Source organism: Phalacrocorax aristotelis, chromosome 15, assembly GCF_949628215.1.
Source record: "Phalacrocorax aristotelis chromosome 15, bGulAri2.1, whole genome shotgun sequence".
Taxonomy (NCBI): Eukaryota; Metazoa; Chordata; class Aves; order Suliformes; family Phalacrocoracidae; genus Phalacrocorax; species Phalacrocorax aristotelis.
In genome coordinates, this window is record NC_134290.1 from 1718912 (window position 1) to 1743689 (window position 24778).

Here is a 24778-nt window from a genome sequence, read left to right on the forward strand (position 1 = left end):
CCAACCTGGACTGATTGGGAATAACCCCTCCACATGCACACTACCACATATAACAAACACAAGCTGGGAAGATGAGACCTCAGTATTCCTCCTGCACCTCCCTAGCATCACCACTTTATTGGACAATCATTGATAAACACACATGCTGATAAAAGAATCTTCTCTCCGAAGTTCTCAAACTGCTTTACAAATTGTCTCTAATGTGTACAGACAGCGCACGTTATTTCTCCCTGTCCTCGCATACTCTGTCCTCCACAATTTCTATTTGACAAGCTATCCCGAGGCCACATTGTCTCTCCGAGTCTGCAGGAGAGCCATCCATCCTCTCTCCTGGCAGGTCTCTTGACCCACTCTTCAATTTAAATAGCATTTCCTGATCTTTTTCTCCCTCAGATCTTTTCTTAGGAGACAGTTCTTTCCCACCTTGACTGCATAACTCACCATCACTTGTGACAATTTCTTGAATCACTGATGCTGGAATCAATACAGCAAAGCTGGCAGAGGATGGGAGTGAGGAGGTGGGAAAACAAATGTGAAGATGTTGTAACCTTTTAGTCCTGTTTTGTCAGCTCAGCACACCATGATGCCTGACCGGACTCACACGGCTTGTACTAACACAGGCAGTGACTGCACAGGGAGCTGGGGTGGCTCAGGGCTGCTCTGTGCATCCTCCAAACCAACAACAGGGAACTAAAGGCAACATCCCACATGAAATGAAGCAGGACAGGGCTCTCTCACAACACTGCTCTCTCTTTGCACCATGTCTCTCCTAATCAGCCTTCCGGGTGGAAAACAGAGGCCTTCGCTACACATAAGGCCCAGCCTGTAGCACGCACAGTGCACATGTCCTATTGGATTACAGGGTAGAGTGCACCCACATGGTCTGCTTGTCAGAGACCCAGCCCTGCCTCTGCAAAGCAGAGGAAATGAGGCAGAGCACGGATGAAAACAACCCAAGCAGCCCAGGACAACCCGAGCCCAGTCAGAAGGCAAGATGGGGGGTGCCACCAGAAAGACAGGGGCAGCAAGCAAATATACCTTGGCAGGCACACTGGAAAGCTAAGCTGGGACCTCACTCCACAAAGAAAATGCATGGCAATCTTCATGGACTTTGATATCATTCAGAAATGTGAGAATAGCTTATCACCTAGGAGCTCGTTGTATTGACAAGTGGAACAGATGACAGCTAGATCCGAGTCTGGATACTAAGCCACAAATCATTATGGCAAAGATCTGCACAACACAGTCTCTCTCATTGAGAAAATGCTTCTATCTGCATCTTCCCGCAGTCCCTTTGGTCATGGTGAAAACAAAATGGTCTCCTGGCAAGTCTCAACTGGACTTTGTGCTTTTTTCTCCTAGGCAACTCATATTCTGCAGTTCTCAGAAAAACATGACTCAAAAAATGTGATCACAGGCGAAGGACAGAAGATTAGAGAAAGGGAGGGAGCAGCAGAACAGGCATCTATTTCAGGGGGCAGAAGTGTGTCACCCAGGATTTCCACTGGGTTTATCATTGTTTTCTTTGTCTAGAATTAAGGTCATTAAAGAAGATGTTTCCACTCTGAATAAGCAATGAGTTCCCTCTTAATTTATAGTGCCTCAGCACTGCCACGTGACTTGGCTCCAGGGACCTCAGCGCAAGTGCTGCTCCTGCAACTTCTGTGCCACCCTAACTGGCTCCTTCTCCCACCTCACATTCGGGTGCCCACCCTATGTCTTCTCCCTTACCTCCACCTTCCTCTCCCCCCAGTTTCTTCTGGCACCAGATCTTTTCAGAGAGCACTCCCTGCTTCCTCCGATCATGCCAGAAATCACAGCTTTGAAAACCGCTACGGACCTAATTATAAGTAGCTGTTCTGCCATTTTCTCAGCTGTTCTCATTTGTTAGACGGTTAGCACATACCCCAGAGCACCCCACACCCAGAGCTTGAGGAGCTGTAAATGCTGGAAGGGGGTTTTGTGGGGCAGCAATGGCACAGCCCTTCCAGGAGCAGGGTGGGGGGCACTGGACACTGCTAAAAATCTCAGCCCCGGAGGACGGATGGCGGCCCCGCCACCGGGGAGGGTGACTGAGGCGCCGGGTCCACCCTCACCCTCCCCTCAGGACCTTCCCGCCTCTCCCATCGGACGGAGCGGGGGCGCGAGCACGGGACGCGCCGTCTCCATCGTTTAGACCTCTCGGGACTAGACAAAGCGGGCTTAGCCGAGGTGGGCCGAAGCAACAAGGGCAAAAGGGCCCAGACAAAATGAACCCACCAGCGGCAAAACCCGGCGGGCCGCCGGCCCCTCACGCCGCCGGCCGCGCGCGGCCGCGCGCGCCCCCGCACGGAGGGGGCGGAAAGGCGGTGGCGACGGAGTAGCGCGCATGCGCACGCTCCGCAGCCGGCCTGTGAAGGAAGGTGGGACCACGCCGGCGGTCGGAGCCGGGACGTCCTTCCTCTGTCCCCGCCCGACGACGACTGGCTGCAGCGCGCGGAGACACGTCGCCCATTGGTTACTCGCAACGTCTGTCCGGACCGCCCGCCGCCGCCGCCATGGTTCGCTTCAAGAACAGGTGAGTCGGGAGGCGCCGCCGCCGGTCTCGGTCCCTGGCCCGTCCTGTTGACGCCGCGCTCTCTCGCAGGTACGTGCTGTGTGAGGTGGTCTCGGAGGACCCGCGGTGCCGGCAGTGCATCGAGGACCGCGCGGTGGGCCTCGCCGTCAGGGAGGCCATCGGGCGGGTGCACGGGGACTACGGCCTGGCCTGCTGCGCCATCTCCTTCACAGGTGCGGCGGGACGCGCTGCCCGCGCCTCCCCGGGGCTCCGCTGGGAAGGGCCGGGACGCGGGGGCTGGGCTCACCGGTGCGTGTGTGCCCCTCCCCGCAGTGAAGTACCTGAACGCCTACACCGGGACGGTGCTGCTGCGGTGCCGCAAGGACGCCTGCAGGCTGCTCTGCTCCGCGCTCCCCTTCGTGAGGCAGCTGGAGAGCCGCAACCAGCGCTACCCCTGCTTCCTCAACACCTTGCACGTTGGAGGTCAGCCACTGCCCGAGCCGCCGCGGCCTCTCTGGCGCCCTCTGGGCAGCCCTAGGGCTTACTTAATCTTACCTTCCAGGGCTGCTGAAATGGAATAACCCCTTCACGCCGCTATGGTTGTGACAGACCCATCTTACGCATCACTAACTTAGCTTCTAGCGGATCTAAATAAGAAACAGGCACCAGCAGCTCTTTGTCGAGACCCTCATTAATTTTGCTTGAACCTTCATTACATTCGACACAAAACCAGAGCAGCAAATACTATATTACATTTTTTTTTATAATACCATATTTTCAAAATATAGTGTCATCCCTGTCCTGCAAATTAAACACTGTGGGCACAGAATAGGCACATGTTAGAAATTATTATTCCACCACTTAACCTCAGCCACTTCTTAGTGCTTGCATTAATCAAGTTGTTGCCTGGGGCATTTGTCACTTGATACAGTGATCTTCAGATGTACTAGCAGCTCTGAAACACTTGGTTTTGTAGATTGTTACACATTGTTCTTGTGACTCCTACAGGTACCATAAGAACATGCCAAAAATTTCTAATTCAGTATAATAGAAGACAGCTGCTGATGTTGTTGCAAAACTGTACAAATGAAGGTGAGTTCCTCCAGCTGCTTTCCTAAAATGCAGCCTCAGTTCCTGGGGGTGTTGTAGGATATGCTGGGCTATTTCTGAATTCTTGAACCAAGAAATGTTCCTTTCTTTCGTTGAGGATATTCCAGCGTATGTGAAGAGATCAAGTAATGACCCTCTGTTGCTCTCTTTATTGCAGAGGAAAGACTGTGTATACAGAAGTCATTGCTGAGCTGTTCCATTACAGAAGAGCAGTCTTACAGCGGAGATGAGGAAGATGATGATGGCACAGAGACAGACTGAATGTTACTAGTTACTGTTCACCTCTGTCCCATACTTGTGTAATCAAGATGGTACCAGTTCTCTTCAGTGTTAAGCAAAGCAGGGGACAGAAAAAGCATCTGTTCATATTTAGACTTCATTCCCCTGTTCCAAGTGTTCTTAAATAAATTTTTTTTTTTTTAGAAAAAATACACGGTTTTACTTAAGTAGGTTACTTGCCTGTTTTACTCCAGGAGTCAAAACCACCCACACTCCTAAGGAGTGCAGCAGCTCAGTGTGAGCTTCGTGCTGAGGTAGAAGTGGGCTTCAGGCAGTTGGCAAGGACAAGGAATGTAGTTTACTCTTTTTCAGTACAGAAAAAGCATTAAGATCTTACTGGTTTTTACCTTATCTTCAAGCGTGCCTGTTATCCATAGGGTTATCCATTGTTCCAAGTCACAGAAGTACCAGTTGTGTACACAGGAGCAGAGATTACAGGGAATGCAAGGTAGAGCTGTAAGGTTCCGCTCCGTCCGACCCATTATAAAACTCATAGGTACAAGTACTGCTTAGATATTTATTAAGCTTACACCAATCAGTTAGAGGAAAGTAGCATTGCTGGTATTACCTCTTGAATCCACAGAAAAACAAGATACAACTTAGAGATGCTCTCCCGTGGAGCCTGCCCCTGCAGAAGGGACAGCCTTCCTTGCCCGCATCGCTTCCCTTAGTTGTTCTAGTACCTGTGAAACGTGGAGGTGAGTTACACCCACTCCAGCTATTCTGTCTCTCTTCCCAGTGGAAAGTAAAAGTGTGACTATAAATGCATAGAGATAGTAGAACAAAACAGATACTGGTTAGGCATTAAGTAGTTACTCCCATTCCATGGCTTAAAATGACTGTTACAAATAGGAAACAATAATACTGTGTACACAGTTAACTGCATACTCGCGTCTTTCTTAACTTAGTTGCTTTCTCTACCCTCACCAAAATTTTCCAGTGTGCATGTAAAGCATTAACAGCAAGATGTGTTACCACTTTTGGGCATCTTGTCTTAGTTCCTTTGCACTCCCTTGGCAAGCTGGACTGTCCTTCCATCGAGTGTAGTTAATTGTGACCAAGCATGACATCAAGCTGCTTTCGAAGAATGTTTTGCAAGTGTTTCCTCTTATCCTCCTGTAGCAGTTGAAATAATCTTTACATCCCCCCTCTCCTGCTTCTTGCTAGTTTACAGATGCATACAGTTTTGTGAAGTATAGTCTTTAGTACTAGCTTTGCCTGTACGCACGCTTAAGTGCCTCAGGAAGTACTTGAATAATATGGGGCCTACTGCTTTGAAATCAAGCATCAATGAATTGACAAACTTTTTAAAATATGGACACAAGCAATGACTTTACCAGTGGTGTTACAATACTTGACTTCAGGAGTCTCAAAACATCGCTTCCTTGCTGGGATCAGTCACAGTGTCAGAGGGAGAGAGCACATCAGCTTTTTTAAAGCCTGTGCAAATGCAGGCAGACCACTGGTGCAAGTGGGGCTGAAGGTAACAGAAGACACCTGTCAGCCTGGTGCTGTAAGTTAGGTGATACTTTGTATCAGCTCCCTGGCATGAAATCTGGCAGCAGGAAGGTCCAAGGTGAATCTCTGCAGCTAAGTGGTATTGTGCTCCACATGGATGTGACAGTTCACTTAGCTCAGGAAGTGCGCAGTACTCTGTGCGTGCATATGATTTATTGCAACTGTTGGCCTTGACTGGTACATAACACCTGTTTTATTCAACAAAATCCACACCACTTAACTCAAACCAAAAACTCAAACCACAAGCAGTGCAGAATGTGACCACTCAAAAAAGAGCAGGGAGGGATCCAGAAGAGGCATGTTTATAGCCTGAGGTGCTTAGGGCAGATCAACTTATTTCCCAGAACCAAGCAGATTCAGGCCCTTATCCCGGTACAAGAGACCCCAGTTTCTTGCAGTGGGATAAAAGTTATTGACAGACTCCAGCTATCAGTTGTTCTTCCCATTCAAGAGCAGCCAGTATCAAAACGTCATTCAGGTAGTTACCAAGAGCCCTAGGGTGGAGTGTTTATTCTAAATGACCAGGTTACAAAGAATGTGTAGCCCGTGGTTGGCAAAAAAAAAAAAAGTTAGCAGCCTCACCCACCCACACAAAACAGAGTTGAACAACTGAGAGAAGCCAGGAGGTTCCTTCTACCACTAGTGCCAGTACGCATTTTGAAATACACAAATTCATCAAGAGTCACTTCAAAACCAAGTAGCCAAGTTCTGCTTTACACTCACCTCAGATTTAAATCTTTCCAAGCCAGGAGAACAGGAGGAATTCTTGCTCTTTAGAAAAAGAACAGACACAGCAGCTAAAGCTCTAAAGCCAGGAAGCTCTTTTGCCCATTTCCAGTGCAGTGGAAACCAGTTTCTCAAGAGAGCAGTTTCACAGCTTTACTGAAACAGCACTACTGTCCCAGTCAGATGGACTTCTGCCCATGAATACTTCCAGGAAAATAAAGGCTCTCTGCCTCTTCACTTAGATAATATTTCAGTATTCTGGCAGTGCCACACAGCTGTAAAGACTTTCATACTGTTTATTAGGCCAAAAGAATCAACTTGGCACAAACTAGAAGCCTTGGCTGATTTGTCTATGGGTTGTTTCTTTCAAAACTTTGTTTCTGTATAATTGATTAAGCAGTTGCCATCAAAAGATGTTACTTCAACATATATGGTCATGGTTTCCTCCTGAACTCCCTAGAAGCCCTGGAAATGCCAGTTTAGTCTGTTCAAATTTAAATACTTAAACTATAGCAGCAAAACAAAGCAAAATGAAAAGAAAACCAGGAGGGGAAACTTCTCTTGAATAGCAGAATCACTTTGTGTGAACAACAGAGGTGCTGAACAATAGCTTCTGCTTCTGTTTCTTTCTTTTCTTGCCTCCCTTTTCCTCTGTGAAGAATTGAAATGATACTGTAATTCTTCTCATGGAACAGGAACATCACACAGAAATAATAAATGGTCTTCCCTAGCCTAAATGACTTCTACAAGTCTGTGACACTTCCTATCAACTCTCTGAGCACCAGGTACTTTAATTTAAAAAAAAAATTAACTGCAAACCAAGGAAGACACCATTACACCTAAAACACACCTATAAACATGCCTAACTGATTCTAAAGTTGCTGTTGCAACAGCAGACTGCAAGCGTACAGCAGTTTGCCTTTCAGACAAGTATCACTTTCATCCATGTCCAAAAACCACTACTATTGGAGCAGATATCCAATTTCACTGAAACTCCCAGGCCCTCCTGTCCAACTCTCTCCATCATTCAGTTCGGTCTCCAAACATGAGCCAAAGCTAAACATCAGAACTGAGCACTATAAATGAGTTTTATCAGTCAGCACCAGGCTTGGAGATTTAAGTTCATCTCAATTTGTTTCAGACTCCCTGATTTGAAATTTCAGCCAGCAGTTACTTTGACATTTTGGCCAAAGTGAAGTGGTAGTTCAGCAGCTCAGGTATTTTTAGTTTAAAAGTGCATAACCTGAACTTCCTTGAGATGAACTCAATTTCAGCGTTCAGTAGAGACACAGCAAACATGACTGTCAGAAACCATCTTTGTCCTAACAGGATTCTTTGCTAGCTGGAGATCATCTCAGCTCCCACTAGGAGAGCTGCTTTCAGCTAATAGAAGCTCTAGTCAAGCTGTTCAGAAACCACAACTTGACAATTTGCGGTACTGTTCTGCAGCCAATTTTTGATCCCCAAAATTGCTGCTCTCACTTCTCCCAGAGGAAGAAGGGGAAATCTTTCACTTCAGAACTTTTTCATGCCTTCCTCCCCGCCTTTTACCTGATAAGTGATCAGCTGTGGACGGTTTGTCCAGTTTCAGGAGGGCCGCCTCAATAGCTTGGCTGAAGGAATTCTGGAAGCTGGGCACAGGTATGCGGTCAGAGCTGTCACTTTCTCCATCGCTATCTGCTGGCACAGGGGGTGCCAGGGTGTTCTCATCTGAAAAAAGAGATCGGCCTTGAGAGGCAGAAGGCTGTATAAAACTTTCAGAGTGCAAATGCTCCTCCACACTCCAGGTGTTTCTTGTGAAGTTACAAGATTTCTTAGATTTAAATGCATGGTAAAGAACCTGAAGTAGTAATACCAAATTTTCTTACCTCTTGTCTTTGGAGCAGGTTTGGGCCATGTTTCTGGTTTTGCCTTTCCAACTCTTAACATCTATCAAAAAAGTTGTAAGATATTATTAAATCCCATGTACTAGAACAATCCTGCATATCCCCTGAGTGGCAAGAGAATCTAGAAACCCCTTCAAGCACTTGAACTGCCTGTTGTCTCTGCAAGATTTATCTCATGTTGGCTTTGTGGGGGAAGCAACTGTGTTCTGAGACTAAATCCCAACTAAGACACGAGTAATTCTTACAAGACTTACTCTGCTACATGGCTTACCTGAGCAAAGGAAGGGAAGGGAGACTCTTCTTCTAAACTCCCACAGAGCAATGGGCTGACCTGGCTGGCAGCAGGTGACAGTGGAGTTGGAATAGACTCTACAGAGAAAGTGGCAGATAATTAAAGCCAGTTGTATTTGGCAAAGGCACTCATTACACTGCTTATCAGAATGAAACAGAAATAAAGTTTTATTCTCTTACGTAATTAACCATTTTTGTCTCATCAGTTCTATCCACCAGTCATGCAGTGGGACCTCTCAAACTTCCTCAATCTTTTTATTTAAGAGAGATCTATGTTTGGGTGGGGGGGTTTTGGTTTTGGTTTTGTTTTTTTTGGGGGGGGTGGGGGGGGTGGTGGTGTTTGGGTTGGTGGTTTTGGTGTTTTTTTGTTTTTGTTTTCTTTCTTATTTTGGGATACTGCGCAGGGTTCGGTTTGGTTTGTTTTTAAATGTTTTTCTCAAAATAAAAGAGAAAATGAGAGTCTATTTAAGATAAAACATTTGGTAAAGCATCACTGGACAACCACCTAACTGAGTGCTCATCAACTATGTTTTATTTTAGTATAATGTGGTGGGGAAGATGGAGAGGGTAGAAAGAAAAAAATGCCAGTAGTGTTTTCCTGCCATACACACTGTTGTTCTCTTTGGGGGGAATTTTTTTCCTTTCTTTTCTTCTGCCTCAACAAAGATTTAAAAGATGGAGTAAATACAGTGCAGATCTCATATTGTCACTGAAGTTGTGGCAGTAAAAAAGCAGACAAAGACACCAGAATGTTTCTTAACTGTGTCAGCCTTTTCTGTATGATCTCATAAGCAATCTAGGAAAGACGCAGTCTCTGATCAGTATTAAGAAAGTTTAGCATGATGACCTGAGTAGTAGATAATCAAGAGCTAGATGTGACGTGTTTTTCCAGATGCTCACCTGTCTGAAACACAGGGCTCCTGCCAAGAGGAGACAGACAGAAGCTCTGGTGATCAATGCTGGTAGTTTCTCCAGGGCAAGAGGTAAAAGCAGGGAACTGCTGCAGATTCTCTAAAGCAATATGGACCTCTGGATCTAGAAAGAGGATTTAAATTAAAGCACTACACAATGTGGGGGAGGACTGTCAATATGCAAGTTGTTTCAGGAGTCTAGGAGGTGCCAACTCAATTTTCTTTCCACCCTCTATTTTAGAGACGAGTACAAGCCCTGCTGCTGGATTGAAGCAGTTCCTAGGCATTTTTTTTCCTTTTTCACTTTTCACTCTGTATTGTGATTACTATAAAAATATATATTAAGAATCCTGAGAGCTATATACACCATGGAGATAGCTGCACCCTTCAATGCCTCCTGTCTCTCCCATAATGTACGAGTATGCAGCAATTGCATAACACCATTTAACATCCTGACTAAAACAGCTTGTATTTTTCACTCTACAGGTGCTATTTCTAATATCTTCTTATCTTGTTTTAAGTACACACTACAAACTAATGGCCTTAGAGTTCATCCTATAGCTCAAGAAATCAGCTTAGCAGCTAAAAATGACTGCAAATCCACCAGTTATGCTTACATTTGCCCTGTTTCTTGTTTTCTTCTATCTCAATTCTGCGTTCACGTCGTCGTTCATCACGAGCCTTCTTCTGCCGTAGACGTTTCCTCTTTTCAAGGTCATCTAGGAGCAATGCACAGCATTGGATATCAAAAAAAACCACACCAACACTCTGGCAGTGTTTTCTCCAGCTTTGAAGACAACTTACTCAGTTATAACACGAGTACCAAAATATGCTTACAAACAAGAACATATGCTCTTCCAAACAGTCAGGCTTTTTTATTCTTTGTGTAACTGTTGTCTATAAAACCGTGAATTGGGGTTGTTCTGTCTAGTAGTCATCAGACAGTCAGTTCAAGAGGAATAAAACTGCTATGTATGTTCTTTTTTCTGCCATTAAGGGATAAGAACGACTTCACCTTCAGATACACGACAGAGCCTCTTACAAAGATAGTACCAACCTGAAAACAACTCTAAAGTCTCCTTAGAGATGACAGGTGGCTTCAGAGCCAGCTCACAAATGCTGAACTCACAGGTGAGGGGCAAGTGACAGAGGTAGCGATGACGCTGTCTTATATCCTGATAAAAAAAGAGCAGATATATCATCACAAGTTCTAGAGGCTGCCATTGTGATGAAAAGCTTATGGAGATGGAACACCAACCATTCATCAAATCAAGTGGAAAAAAATGGCAGCAATGACACAATAATCATGTTATAAAATACAAGCACGTGAAGGATGCCCTGGGTCAGAACCAAATGCTCCAAGATCTCCACCAACTACATCATAATCGGATTTGGATACAGTTACTCCAGCTCGCTTACCGATTTTCTTGTTATTCCTCCCTTCTCACTCAGATCACTGGACTAAAATTCTACAATACTAGTCTTCTAACAACACTGTTGTTGCACTGGACCAAGTTTGTCTTTTACACTTAAATTATTTGGACCAACGACCGCCACTTTGCTAGACTGAAGCAAGCTGAGTTTTGTATTTTTCCTTGCAGAGCTGAAAAACTTGAAAACAATTCCCTACTACCTCTGCATCCATTCTCACTTGAACATATCCCTTCTTAAAGATGAATTAAGAGTGATGTAGAGTTGTTACTGCAGATGCCAATTCTTACAGTTGTCTTTATCTGAAATAAAGGAATTCAAGACCCATTCCCTCCTCCAGTACCCTCAGTCCCTTAAGCACTTTCACTCCCTCCATCTCAAACACTGAAGTCTCTTTCCATCCCCTTTATTTTCATAACATCCCGCCTCTACCCTTGATGCTCAGGAACAACTGTTTGTTCAACACAAAGGCAGAACACTTCTTCAGGTTGAGAGGAGATAATAAAGATGATAAGCTACTGTCTTATATGAGAAAACAATTTACTTTTTTTTAAAGAGAACTTTAACAACAAACCCATCTTAAGCTTGCAATTCTCTTATTCCTAGAACTTCTACCTTCTACGAAAAAAAAGCTAGACTGCAGCCTATTTATCAAAAGCAACATAAGGTACTGCCCCTTACATGGATGCCCTTCACAGATCAGCATGCCTACCCATTCATAGTTATTACTTCTCATTACCGAAGAGAAACAAGTCTCATCTGTCAGCTACAATGATCAATCTGCTAAAACAAGGCCCTTAATTAATAAGAAGATAAAATAACTACCTCTGTCATTGAATAGCCAGTTATCTCCACTACAGCTGCAGTTATCTTCTCTGGACTCTTCTCCAAGCTGCCATATTCACGAACAAGACATCGAACATTCACAGGGTGAAGATACATGCACTGTCCATCCTCCGCTATAAGATAAGATATTATTATTTGTTCTTTGTCCCCTCAGTACATTCTCCGGTAATAAAATTAAAGCTCCTTGCAGCTAACCCACAGAAACTCAGCATCTAATAAAGTGACAAACATCTACCTCAAGAAGGATCCCAAAGTGGGCATCTCTGCCCCCACAATTCCAGGATTTCATTGCACTGACCTTGATAGAAATAGTAAAAAGGAGAGTTGCTGAGATGTCCACAGCTAATTGTATCTTTAGATTCATGGTAGCTTGTTTCAGCTGGATTTGGTTCTTCTGTAGTGTTCATATCAGATTCCCCTATAGCATCCACCTCAGGTACTTCCTCTTCATCCAGCACTGCCTCTTCTGCTTCCACAGGAGGTGAAAAGGAACCTGCCAGATCAGAGCAAGGCTCCACAAGCTCCTCATCAAATGCAGAGAGATATTCCACACCACACTATCACAGCAGAGAGCATACAGTTAGTACCACATCGTCTCCTTCAAAAGATTATCATCTCTGCAAAAATCTTTGGCACCAGTTCACCACACACTGCAGTGTAAAGTGGCAGAACTAAGTATTAACAAGATCTGCCAGAGCAGAGTTGTCACTCACCTTTTTTTCTTGGGAAACTGCAGACTCCACAGCCTTGGAGCCTTCTAGGACCAATTCTTCCACAGCTGCAGTGATTCCAGCAATGCCATTGTTTTTATCCCAGTCAGCAGAGAGTGCTGTTTCTCGCTCCTATAGGTCATCCAAAGAGAACAAGTTTCAGTTTCATATTAAAGCCAGGAGACTATCACCATAGTTATTTTTAGCCTCGTCCTGTATTTCAGGTTTTCATAGCTCTATAGTTCAACTGTGACAAAGAATGACCCTTGAAGAGAGGTCTTCTGCTTGTTACTGGAAAGCACACCCGCTGTAAGACACTTAAAGGCTTTGAAAAGGAATATTCTACAGGTTTACTCATGACTGCCCAATAGAAGTTACCCCAGAATAGAAGTTATCCCAGAATTTGCTAGACCTGAAAGGGAAACACATCTTCCTTTGAAAGCAGAACTCCTTTACATTTATGGAAAGAATACCACTCAGTAAAAAGCATTCTGTTCTGTTATCTTGAACATCATGCCAGACACATGGGGTCCAAAGGCTATAGCATCCTCCAAGTTTTATAATGCTATTCTAGCAGCAAACATCACCACCTTGCTAGTATGTACATCATGGAGACCAGAATAATTGCACACAACCACTTATGCAGCAGAACACAGATGCTCAGCACTCAGCACACTCTTAAAAATAAAGTTACTAAAAGCCTCCGGAGAGGTTCTCACCTTCAGTTCCTGGATAGCTGCCTCAATAAAGCAAGCCTCTGGGGTGTGTTTTTCTTCCTCATACTGTTTTAGTAATGCTGCTTTCTCCTCCAGAATCACCTGCTGCAAGACCTGCTCCCTGGATGCTAGAAGCAGCTTTGAATACTGACTGTGTTGGTCATCTGAACAGAAGGAGCACAAAATCATTAACATCCGCATGTCGAGGTACCAGTTTGGACTGCTGTTTCTTCTGAAGTTTTGTTACTGCTCGATTTTGTAAGTTAATCCACCCTAGGGTGGAGAATACTTCACAAGAGTTTGATACAGACTCCACGTACTACCATTATATCATTGATGACACAAGCTGGTGCCACATACCTGCTCTGCTACACACACCTCCCCACACAGCAATGTATCTGCCACTTTCAACCTGCCACTTTACCACTCAGCTGCTACACGTCAAAAAAAAAAAAAAAATCAAGTCTAAACTTCTGGAACATTCTGCAAAAGTGACCTCTCTTTTGGCTCAAACTAGTTCATAAGCCTGTACGTATTAAAAATCTGTACAAAACATTATTATGAGGTTTTTACAAGGAGCACAGCAGAAATAGTAAGCTAAAGAATTGCAAGTTTAGCAAAAGGTACTCTTCTTTGTTACTAGAGAGGTTATCTTAACTACAAACTTCACAGCAACCATAGCATCACATACAAGTACTGTCCCGATATTCACTGCTCCCCAAGGGTCCAACCTTGTCTACAGAACGCCAAGTTCATGCTGAATTTCCTGTGTTTAGAATGATCTCCAATCCCATATTTGGTTTTTTGTTTGTTTTACGAAAGGATTTCAAGTCCTTTATACTTTCAAATACTGAGAAACACGTAAGCACACACCCTACATACTGGATACCCATCATGCATTAGGAGACTTGACTTTTTACAAAGAGCTTAAACGAACACAGCCTTTCGCAAATGTGACTGCAAAATGAAGTGAGCCAAGACAGCCCACAAAATGGCAATGTTAAGTAAAATTATTTCTTTAGTCACAAAATTTTTGTGATACTAACAGATGAGATGACGATGTGTCAGTCACATCACTTGACTGGAGAAAACTGAAGAAGTCAAGCAACAGATGTTTGGAATAGGTTTGCAACAATTTCGATTATTTTCCCATATCATTCACAGATTTTTAGTTGATAAGTCAAGATGATGAAAACCTTGTTGAAGGTTACATCCTTGAAATAGTTTAGACACAGGGATGGTTATTTTTGCTAAGCTCTATAAAGAGGAGCCAGGAGAAAAAAGTTAAGGACACTGAAAAGCCACAAAAGCAGCAAGAGTCACAGCAATGACTGTATGATACAAAACACACATCAAACTAATACCAATGACTGAGAAAGCAGGAGCCTGCAGTGCAGTAACTTGAAGGGAAACAGCACACAAGTTAAAGCCTTACAAAAACCAAAGTGTGGGTAGAAAGCTTATTATTATTATGTGGTCACTGAGGTTTTCAGCTGCTAAAACCCATGCTTTGTAGTCTGGTTTATTTTAATTTGACAGCATGGCATTCCCATGGTAAATCCTCTCTACACAAGTCCTAGTCACAGTTAGGAGCAGGATGCCAACCACCGGTACTCAGATACACTCACCTCCGATGTAAACAGGCTGCACCACATTCATCCACTGAGATTTGGGCAGTGCTATCAAAACACCTTTCTCTCTTCTCATAAGTTGCATTGTAATGATATCGCCAATTGCATATTGACGTGTTTCCATAGCAACAACACTGCGATGTAAGGAGGAGGTTAGCAGGGTAAAAATAACATTTCAAAAAGATTCATCATTTAATAAACATCAAGTCTCACCTCTTGAGATCCTTCTTGTGAACAGAGCCATAACAAATAGGACATTTACGCCAGGTCTTTTCACTCAAGGAGAGATAGTGAAGGATACATGCCCAACAAAAGATATGCCCACAGCGGGTGATCTTTGCTGCGGTTGGTGGGTACAGACATATTGGGCAAGAGGGCACTTCATGGCTACAAATTCGCTGAAATGGCACATGAGAAGAATAGTACAAGTTTTAGACTTGGAAATCAGTTCCTGTGCTACAGAATAAGCCACCTGTAAGATCTACTCTAACATATTAATCTTCCAGCTCCTTAGGTTCTGCTTATTTACCAAGAAATTAAGTACACTGAACTAAGTAATGCCTTCTGACTACACATGGAATAACCTTCAAAGCCATCCATCTGGTATTTCTACTCTAATTACATTTCAAAAAGTGACTCTTTGCATGTTTCCCCTCATGTATTCATCATCTGTAAGAGTTGGCAGCATCTTCATCATCCAAATTCAGACACTGAGAAGACAGCAAATGAGCTCTGCCACCTCACTTACACAAGCAGACTTGTGCAGCCCTGTTTAACTGCAAGACTGAACTTACCTATTTCCATGAGCATGCTAGTTTAGTCAGACACTTTGTTAGCGTCTGTATGTTGCAGAGACGTAACTGCCAAGCAAACACCTAGATTTTTCAGCTCTCTTGTAGCATCAGGTAACAGTAAGCCTACCTCCTCTCCAGCTACACCACACACCAAGACTAGTCTTGGCAGTAATAAGTTTCTACTTGAGGCAACCCAAAGTTTTGACCACGGTTCTCAAGAGATTTTCCATTTTGTTGCTAGGCAAGATGGTCCACCTATGCACAGAATAATTCTTCAAAATTCTACACTCTCGTCCTCTTCCATGGACTCATGCCCAAGTTTTCTGTTAATATCTCGATCACAAGGACTCTGTCTACAGAATGTCAGATACTATTTTTGATGAGCTCCCATCTGCGAAAGCGAGAAGAAGCTGCTAATTTTCCTAATAGATTTTAGCACTTCTCTTTTCCTGTCATGAAAGTATTTCATAATATATTCCATGACAGATCTTTCCCAGTATTGTGGGAGTGACAGAAGAGGCCTCAACTCAAAAACAGCTGAGTTTTACGTAACATCACAGAGATAGAGAGGCAGTTAAAGACAGGTTGAGCTTCTTAATAATAAGAAGGGAAAAAAAATATCTAGCCCATCACAACTGACCACTTGCTCCACAAAGTCCCAGTTGACCAAGGTATCTGGATCAGCAAAGTGGACTGTGTAGTCCTGTTCTTCAGAGACAACAAACTGGCAGCTGGGGAAAGGCAAAAAGACAGATGATCCACTCAGTTGTTTCTAAAAATTCTTTGAGAACTATCCTATAGGATTCTCTGAGCTTCTTTGTCCAGCAGTAAAATGCTGGATGCAGCCAATAACCTCTACCAACAAAAACCAGAGGAGTCTGAGTCACAACCAGATTTCCAGAATACAGATGCATCTAATTTCACTTAGACAAAACATGTCATATTAACTACAGATTGAGCCAGACAGAGTGGTTCTTCAGAAACATGTAAGAAACAGCCAGCGCCATTGGCGATCTATTAAAAAACAGGGAATCCACAAGTGGAAAAAACATGCTCACAAAAACTAGAACTACTGGGGTTCCTGCAAATAGACTTTGCTATACTAAGCCACAAAACAATAAAGAAAAATCAGAAGCATCAATGCTGAAAATAGTTTTTATCCTCTTTAACACAATCAGATAGAGGAAGTCCTGAACACACTTCATATTCCAATGAAAGAAACCATTACTTCCAGTCAAAAGCATTTCTGCTGCTGGATTAATATACTGATCATCATTTGGGTTATAATACATACCTAGGGGCCTATGAAAGCATTAGCAGTTTAATAACTAAGACCCATATGAGTAATTGCTTCTGGGACTTAAAAATTCAGAATAGCTTTCATCCAGCAACTGCTACCCCTACCATCCCAACATACTATTTTTTTTGGAAAAAGCAACCATCTTCTCTAAGGGAACTACATAGGTCTTCCCAAAGTGTCATCTTCCATGAGTGATGTTAGAAAATTAGAGCAGAAGACTAATTGGTTTGTATCTCAAGGACTCACTCCATAAGATACCTTGAAAATAAGTAAAGATAACAACTGGATATATTTTTATTCCTTTCAAGTATAGTCATTACCACTAAAAACACTACAGGGAGGTAACTTCACCCTGGAAAAGTCAATACAAGTAGTGAAGGTCAAACACAATTTCCTGGCTGATCATCCCTTACAGCTCAGTATCTCTGCAGAAGTCTAAGAGCCCTGCTGGTCTTCCACTCACTTGGCCTGTAGGAAGAGCTCCTTGTTGAAAGGCTTATGTCCCCACTTGTTCCTTTTCCCCCAGTTGCCATGTCCACTCCCATCAAAATGGCCTGCTTGGCCACGGGGTTCAAAAGTGAAGTTCAGTAAGTGGTTCAGATTAATCTTCTTGGGACCAGAGAACTGGGCAGGGCTGAACTCTGCCCGCTGAGCCTCTGCTACCTAAGAGACAACAGCATTTGTTAGAACTTGCTAGAATTTACTGGAAAAGCACCAGTACAAGTTGATACCCAGGTCCCATCAGTGATTACGTACAGAACAGGCAACATCCACTCACTCACCTTCTCCCATTTCAGTTCTGCAAACATGAGAACCTGAAAGTTAGACTGAGTGGTCTTACCACACACTGATCGAAAGGAGGAGAGCATAAAAACAACCCACATAAGGACAAGTAAAAGCTGGCAAAACATAGTATTCAAGGTTAACAACAGAAGAAAGTTGTTCGAATCCTGGCAATATTCTTTCAGACAGACAGTAACACAAGTCTGATTACCATTTGCACAGGTTGTGCTTGTTTTGGTTAGTTTTCATATAATGAAGCAAAGAATGAGAATTCAACAGAGACAGCAGGTAAGTTTTGACAGAGTCAGCAATTTAAGTGAGCTCATCCACTAAAACTGAAAAATCAGAGTATCAATGAAAACCTGTGAATAGTCTACAATATTTAGACCCATGTCAGCATAAAAGCCTGTCTGGTTTTACTCCATCTTGACATCACCAAGGCTAATATGATTACTTTGCCGATGCCACTATTATATGCAAATTTGTACACTGAAGTGGTTAGACACCGTCACCTCAGACTTAAAAGCTAGAAATTGTATCACTAGATATTTTCATGAAGGACCTCTGTTTCATGAGATATGTACATGGCCTGTCTAGGTACCCATTCCTCAGATGGTATTTTTTATTGCAAGTCTCTCAAAGCAGAGAGCACTCCTCTTCTGTTGTTGCCAAGTTGTTCTGCTCACACTCACTGTGGCATCTCAACGATGATAGCACCTCTTATTGCTCTTTCCCTTCCCAGCCCAGGAGCTGAACACAGAAGACCTATCTAGGCAGGTCAGAGTGATCCTCGCGTCCCAAGAAAGAAGGCCTTGGAGGCATGGCATTACAATTCTCACCTCATCTCGTCTTCCACCATTACAAGAGCTAAAAAGTTTGCCACTTCCGCCACTACCTCCCCTTTGAGGGGGCATCTTGTTAAAAGCTTTGCTTTTCTGTGAATTGGAGCGACGGGACTGACTGGAAAAGTTCTCATTTCTTGAATATGAAGTTTCTCTTTTACGATTATAACGCTGTTTGGGTCCACTCGCATTCTTTCCATCTGAAAGAAAAACACGAAGAGTCAGATCAGCAGCCTCAGAGCTGTCCACTTGAGCTAGCTTTGCCTCAGAGACTGCTCATCTCAGCCACTGCCTCAGGCCCTGGTTAAAAGGCTGGTGTTTAGCAGGACATAAAATTCCCCCAGCAACCAAACCATTTCATTCCTATCGCTGCCCAAAGAACTGGTAAAAAAGTATAAAAGAAGTATGTATTTGCTGTGCTTTATCTTTTATTGGAATGGCTGAATTTTCTTTACCCAGATTTGGAGCTGCCGTCACCAGACATTAGCATGTTGGCTGGTACATTAAGCAATAAACACCAACACCACATCTTCACGCCCCATTACAAAAATTGACAACTAGTTCATTTTTCATTCCATTTTCTGAAAATGCACAATTTATTATATATTGTTTCCTTATATAAACATATGGCTGCCTGCATTTCTCTCGAAGCGTCCCACTTCGCAAGACCCCATTGCCTGTTGTCACTCAGTTCTGCCCCCTATGCTTAAAGGGCCCAACAGATCAAATTCTGTTTTAAAAATAACCTTTTTTCTTTCACGAGGCCAACAAATGCTAATCAGTCTCGATTCACGAACCCAATGCTTTGGCCTTGCAGGGCACATACCTAACGTCTAAGTACTAAGTCCACCAGTCTATGCAACAAGAACTGTTTGCCCAAAAGCATGCTGAGTGCACCACTGACCCTAACACAGGACACAGTGGTGAAACACAATGCAGAACACTGCAGGAATAAAGCTCACAAAAGTAGAAAAATCAGTCAGGCTCTTGAGAGCCTGCGTCTAAACAGCTGCTTCATTAGACCACTAGAACAGGAAACTAATACTATGAAGCTATTTCTAATAGTCTTAACACAAGATCAGAGTTGCCCCAAGGACACAACTGACTGCTGATCTGCCACTTAACCTAGCATTTCCACCAACTGCCCTAAGTTTTATTTGTAGAAGAGGTATGTTTATGAGCTTGGAAGCAAAACTCCACAGGCCCTGTGAGACATCTATCCACACCAGCCAGCCCCAAAGTCACTCTGGATACTCAGTAAGCGTTACACAAACAGTAACACCTCATACAATATCTAGATCCACATTATAAAAGACTACTGGTTTCCCTTTTCCCACTTCATAGTCCTCCCCACACCCTGATATAAATCCTGTGCAGCAGGCAAACATGCCACTGTGATGCAGGATTGTGTTTCTCATATGGGTAGTTTTCATTACCAGTGCGTCCACCTTTCCCCTTCCCTGGCACCACTTCCAATCTACCTGAGCATTTAAACTAACTGGTATGGGATTATTCATATGAAGTCTCACTTTTTTGTTGCTTTTAGATTTCTCTCCCACCTGCACCCCTCAAAAGAGGGGGACAGTTGACTGGAAGGTCTGTGTGTTATTGTACATTACTGAGGATGCAACTTCTTAGGAGTAAGTAACAGAAGTGGCTTGACTGGGTTTTGTGGTGGCCTGCTGTTTCTTGCACATGGCAGACCAGTCTTTGCCTGCAACTACAGCTATAAGTAAAAGGACACTAACGTTAATTTCACACGATGTGACAGAGCCATTTTGCAGACAAATTTCATCACCAGAACTGGTCATCTACTCTGCTATTCAAAAGTCTGATCCTTTAATTCAAAATTAAACCAACTCCGTCAGAACCACAGACATGTAACTCAAACACACACTTGCATAGCTTGCAGTGCTATAATGCATGTCAGGCTAAAAAGACATGGGTTGAGCGTTATCAGGAAAAAAACACACCAGAAGCTACCAAGTACTGAGGGTGTAACCAGGTCTGGCTGAACGATTATTTAGATAGACCTTTTTGAGAGTGTTTGTAGGGAAGAGACTATAATCAACACCTCTGAATCTCTGGTAAAAAATGAAGTAATTTTGAAAAGGTTTGGACACCTATTTCAGTTATTCAGAAGCAGAGCTTGTCAGTTTAGAGCTCAGCCACCCTCTTAAACCTGCAATTTCAGTGAACGTGCTAGAGGGGCACATGCCTATTGTGTCTGTAGCAACTTTGCAGTCTCTTGGCAATCATCCACTGGGAAAAAGAAACAACTGAAGAGGAGTAGTTCAATCTAAAGTGGGTCTTTAAGGCCCAGGAACCAGGAACAGCTTGCCCCTGCAGCTGACAGAAGAATTTCCTACCACTTACAGTTTTAATCAAGTTAGTCACCATCAAATTTGTCAGTCAGCTGGTTTACACACATTCCTGTCATACTACAGGTCCTTCCAGACCAACTTCTAGAGCCTTTGGGAGTCACTATAATGACTCTCACATTCTATAGCAAAGTCCTCTCCACCCGTCCCTTTTTGAGGAAGGACCTTACATGGCAGTCCAACAATGCTTCAAACCTGATTTTACTGACTGGAAGTTTCCCCTCCCAGAATAATTATCCTCATGGGGATTCTGGTTCATCAGAGTAGTAATGAAATCAGTCAAGAGACAGCCAAGAGTCTGGAGCATGCATTTCTAAACCGGAACACTTCCGCCCCACCAAATCTAAGCAGCGCTGTTCCTTCCAACCTTTCCAGCATGTGACATGTCAGAGCTCTCTGCTTTGTATCACCCCTCCTTGCATTCCCATGAAGAGCACAGCAGCGCAGGGCCATCTGCACTCATGCAGAGAGAAAAGCAGAAGATTCTCACTGCTATCGGCTCTTGTTAGGTCCCAGTTTTAGGTAGCATAGGTTTGGATTCAGGGATTTCTTTTTTCCTTCTTTTCATGGCAAATTAGGAATGAGCAATGGTGCTGATGAGGTACGTACTTTTCACTCAGGGCCTCAGGTAGTCCCTTCGGCCATTCTCATGAGATCTAACCTACAATAAATACATCTACATGTACATAAATACATGCTCCAAGAGGACACAGACTTATAAAAAATACTGTCTACATAATTTTATAGAACTAGCAACAAAGCTGTTCTTGCCTTTCAGAGCAAGCCCTGACACTGACATCTGCGGTTTCTCCTGCTGGATGCCAGGTTCTGTTAGAGGACCTCTATCTCCAAAGATCCAGAGAGAGGAGATCAAGTCCACAGGACTGAAAGCAGCTCTAGGTGATCGCTTCGGTCCTGGAGCTGCAGTACTGGTTTTCTATAAGGGTGAGGGATGCAGTTTCCTTCTATCTTTGTTTGCCTCTTCAGCTGAGCCACACTGAAGCCAACCGTATTGCCTAAGGGGTTTGGGTGGTGGATCACACTTACGCCTCAGGGTGATTTCATGAAAACACACTGAAGCTATTGCTGCTGCTACTGCTAAGGCAAACATCCTAGTGAGCAAGGGGTGACTGAACAGCCACACACCCCAGCTGAGCATGCCCACACAGTAACAATAAGGCCCAGGAACATTTGTGAGAACTAATGTTGTCCATCAGGTCTCAAGGATTGCAGAGAAACCCAACAAGCCTATTTTCCTGTAGCTACTTTATTCCATCCTAATGGGATGTTACTCCTGTTGGTGCACTAACATAACCCAAAGAAACTTTTCTGCTGGAAACTTCTGAGTTTAATTTAGTTTTTAAGGCCAAGTTTGAAAGATAGCTGCAATCCAACTTCCACAAGTACAAGAGCATACAGTATCCTATGTAGCCTGTTTCAAGCTGTGCTGCAAGAGAAACAGAAGGAGAAGCTACAGCAAGGTTTCACAAATGTGCACTTCCTCATTTCTTCCACTGGACTTGATCACAGCAGATAACTGAAAAGCATCTAAATGGCAAGAGCTTGACTAGACTCAAAACCAGCGACTATCAGTGCAAAAGTCACTTATGCAACACAAGGTCAGCATTTTGGGGAGAATCTGTGGTCCATCAAGAATGCTTTCCACTTCAAGTGTGACAAAAGATTTTCAGAATACCTCCTACACCTTTCCTGAAACAGGAGAGAAATAGGGTGGACCACCTCAGCTACATGTAGAACGATAAGGAACACAAGAAAAAAAAATCCCATGCGGTGTCATGCCAGTGTCTTGCACGCAACAGCTACCAAAACATAGCCATCATTCAACACAGCTGCATCCTCTGTGTTCATCCTGTGGTTGTTTGCCCTAATCTCACCAAGGCAATCTTCTCATTTTAGTTTTCAGCACCCTCCGATTAAGATATTCCCAAATATATATCTACTCCTACTAAAAGACATTCTAATTTTGCCAGGCCTCTAATGCACTGTACAGGAAGCAACTCATTCCACATCCTTTTGCCTTCCATTGTAGTTAAGAAACAACCATCTTCGAAGCGGAATTATGTCAAGCCAATAATTTTCTTCTGGTTTATTAAAAAAAGAGGTCTTGAAAAAGTTGTTTTTTTCTTTTTAATTGAAAGTTAGTCTCTCCATTAGAGCAAAAAAATAACAATAGTACCTAGGGATAAGGCGACCTTCACATCAAATCCTGTTGCTGATGCAAAAATCTTTGCAAGTCAGTTAGGAGTTCTTCCAGGAATAACTACCTAAAAAGTTCTGAGTGTTTAAAAGTGTTGGAATTTGAAGTTAAAACTTAACTACAATTGCACGGTTACACCACAAGCTGGGGAGCTGTGGGCGAGCCAACCCCCATGTCACTCACTTCAGTCTAACCTGTGTAAGATCAGTTAATACTGATCTTACAGATCAGGGAAGATCAGATAATACTTGGTTACGCGGGATCCACAGGCATTTAAAAGGTCCAAAAAGTAGTCAACACCTTCAAGATACTCATTTTGTTAACCTTCTGGAACACATTGCTGCTTTCTCAGAGACCTGAAGTAATAGAGTTGAAACAAACCACTGAGGAGGAAGGAAATTAACAGAGCAATGGTACTGTAGCAACCTGTAGATGCTCTCACAAGTACTTCCGGGACTAAAAACACTAATTTTAATCACTACTGCCCCGTTTCTATGTTTTGGGAATAAAAAAATACAAGGTTGGCAGAAACACTCTGCTCCCAAACAGTTCTAGAGAACTGGAGGTGGCTCAGGTCTTACCTTGAAAAGATAGATGACAGGAACCGTAATGGCTCCTCACGAGCTGCTATGTCAGCAAGACTAGCTGTTTGCAATGCCACGCGTAACACTTTGGTTTAAATGCCAGATGGGCAAACAATACGTAACTAATTCTGAACTCCTCCAAAGTAGGTCACTGAAATACAGCCAGTAAGGGCAACGCTGTGTATCAATACCAGCCCTCTTTAAGCAAGTTGTAAAAAGTGCACTCAACTGAGCTACAGAATACAGTTAGGGCTCCTCTCAATAAGCACTAACAAATACGTATTCTTACTATAAAACCAAAGCTTTAGCTCTCAAACTGATTACTACAATGCTGATAGAGATAAAGCATTAATCCTTAAAGGAAGGAGAGCAGGAACCACGGCTCACCAAAGAGGGAACGAAGCCGGAAGAGGAAGGGGAAAAAAAAAGGCAAAAACAAGCAGTGACCTGAAACGAAGCCTATTAAAGCCCAGCTGGGAGACAAACACCCCGACAAGGACTAGCTGGGCTTTGCCAAAACCCCCTCCCCGGCACAAGGCCGGCGGTCCCTGCAGCCTCACGGTCACCCCGTTCCCCCCCTCCCGAGCTCCCACCGCTCCAGACCTGCCAGCAGGACCCCGCGGGGCCACGGCTAACAGCCTGAAACCCCCACGGCCCCCACACCCCGGCCCTTACCGCCTTTGGGCTTAGACTCCCCCGCGGCGGGCCCGGCCGAGGCGGATCGCGGCTGCTGCCCTTTGCTGCCGGCCGAGGAGCCGGGCGTACCGGAGCCGCAGGGGCTGCTCTTGTCCATGGCGGAGGCTGAGGAGGGGGTGGCGCCGGGCGGGCTCTGCAGCATCAACGGGCGCCCCGGCGGGCGAGGGGCGGCCCTGGGCGGGGGGGCACGACGGGCGCTGGCGGGGCCGGCGGGGGCCCAGGCTCATGGCCCGCGGGGGCGACCGGCGGGGGCGGCGCAGGGCGGACTCGGCCTCCTTCATGGCGACATCTTCTCGCTGCTCTGCTCGAACCGGGGAGGGCCGCGAGAGGCCGGGCCGGGCCTGCGGGGCTCCGGGCGAGGGAGGGAGGGAACCGGTCAGGGAGCCCCGCGGGGCCTGGCGCTGCTTGCCGCCCGAGTGGTCGGCGCCACCCAGGCACCCACCGGCTCCTCGGCGCCGCCCCGGCCCCGGCTCGGCCGCCGCTGCCCCGTAATGGCGACGAGGCGCCCGCAGCAGTGGCCGGGACCCGGATGGAGCCGTTCCCGGACGGACCCGCCGTCGCCGCAGGCCCCGGCCGCCGCCGAGCACGC

The 24778-nt window shown here is 44.5% G+C and overlaps 2 protein-coding genes across 3 annotated transcripts; one reads left to right on the top strand and one right to left on the bottom strand.

The window, feature by feature from the left end:
• The first annotated feature begins 2405 nt into the window (after nt 1-2405).
• POP5 (POP5 ribonuclease P/MRP subunit) lies at nt 2406-4075 on the top strand. 2 transcript variants are annotated; one of them, XM_075110634.1, is made up of 5 exons: nt 2410-2557; nt 2627-2769; nt 2870-3019; nt 3545-3628; nt 3804-4075. In XM_075110634.1, the coding sequence occupies exons 1-5, from the start codon at nt 2538-2540 to the stop codon at nt 3905-3907; spliced, it is 501 nt and encodes a 166-aa protein (XP_074966735.1). In that variant the 5' UTR covers nt 2410-2537; the 3' UTR covers nt 3908-4075. The 2 variants fall into 2 exon arrangements, with proteins under 2 accessions (XP_074966736.1, XP_074966735.1); XM_075110635.1 differs by lacking the exon at nt 3545-3628 and having other exon boundaries at nt 2406-2557.
• Nucleotides 4076-4428: 353 nt separating this feature from the next.
• On the bottom strand, nt 4429-24470 carry RNF10 (ring finger protein 10). Its single transcript, XM_075110632.1, has 17 exons — nt 24169-24470; nt 18308-18510; nt 17149-17348; nt 16026-16116; nt 14805-14989; nt 14589-14725; nt 12964-13124; nt 12248-12376; nt 11833-12091; nt 11514-11647; nt 10315-10432; nt 9875-9976; nt 9247-9381; nt 8327-8424; nt 8038-8098; nt 7721-7879; nt 4429-6820 (listed from the first exon to the last, which is right to left on the bottom strand). Exons 1-17 carry the CDS (start codon nt 24329-24331, stop codon nt 6744-6746), a joined length of 2412 nt encoding a protein of 803 aa, XP_074966733.1. The 5' UTR covers nt 24332-24470; the 3' UTR covers nt 4429-6743.
• Between the last annotated feature and the right edge of the window lie 308 nt (nt 24471-24778).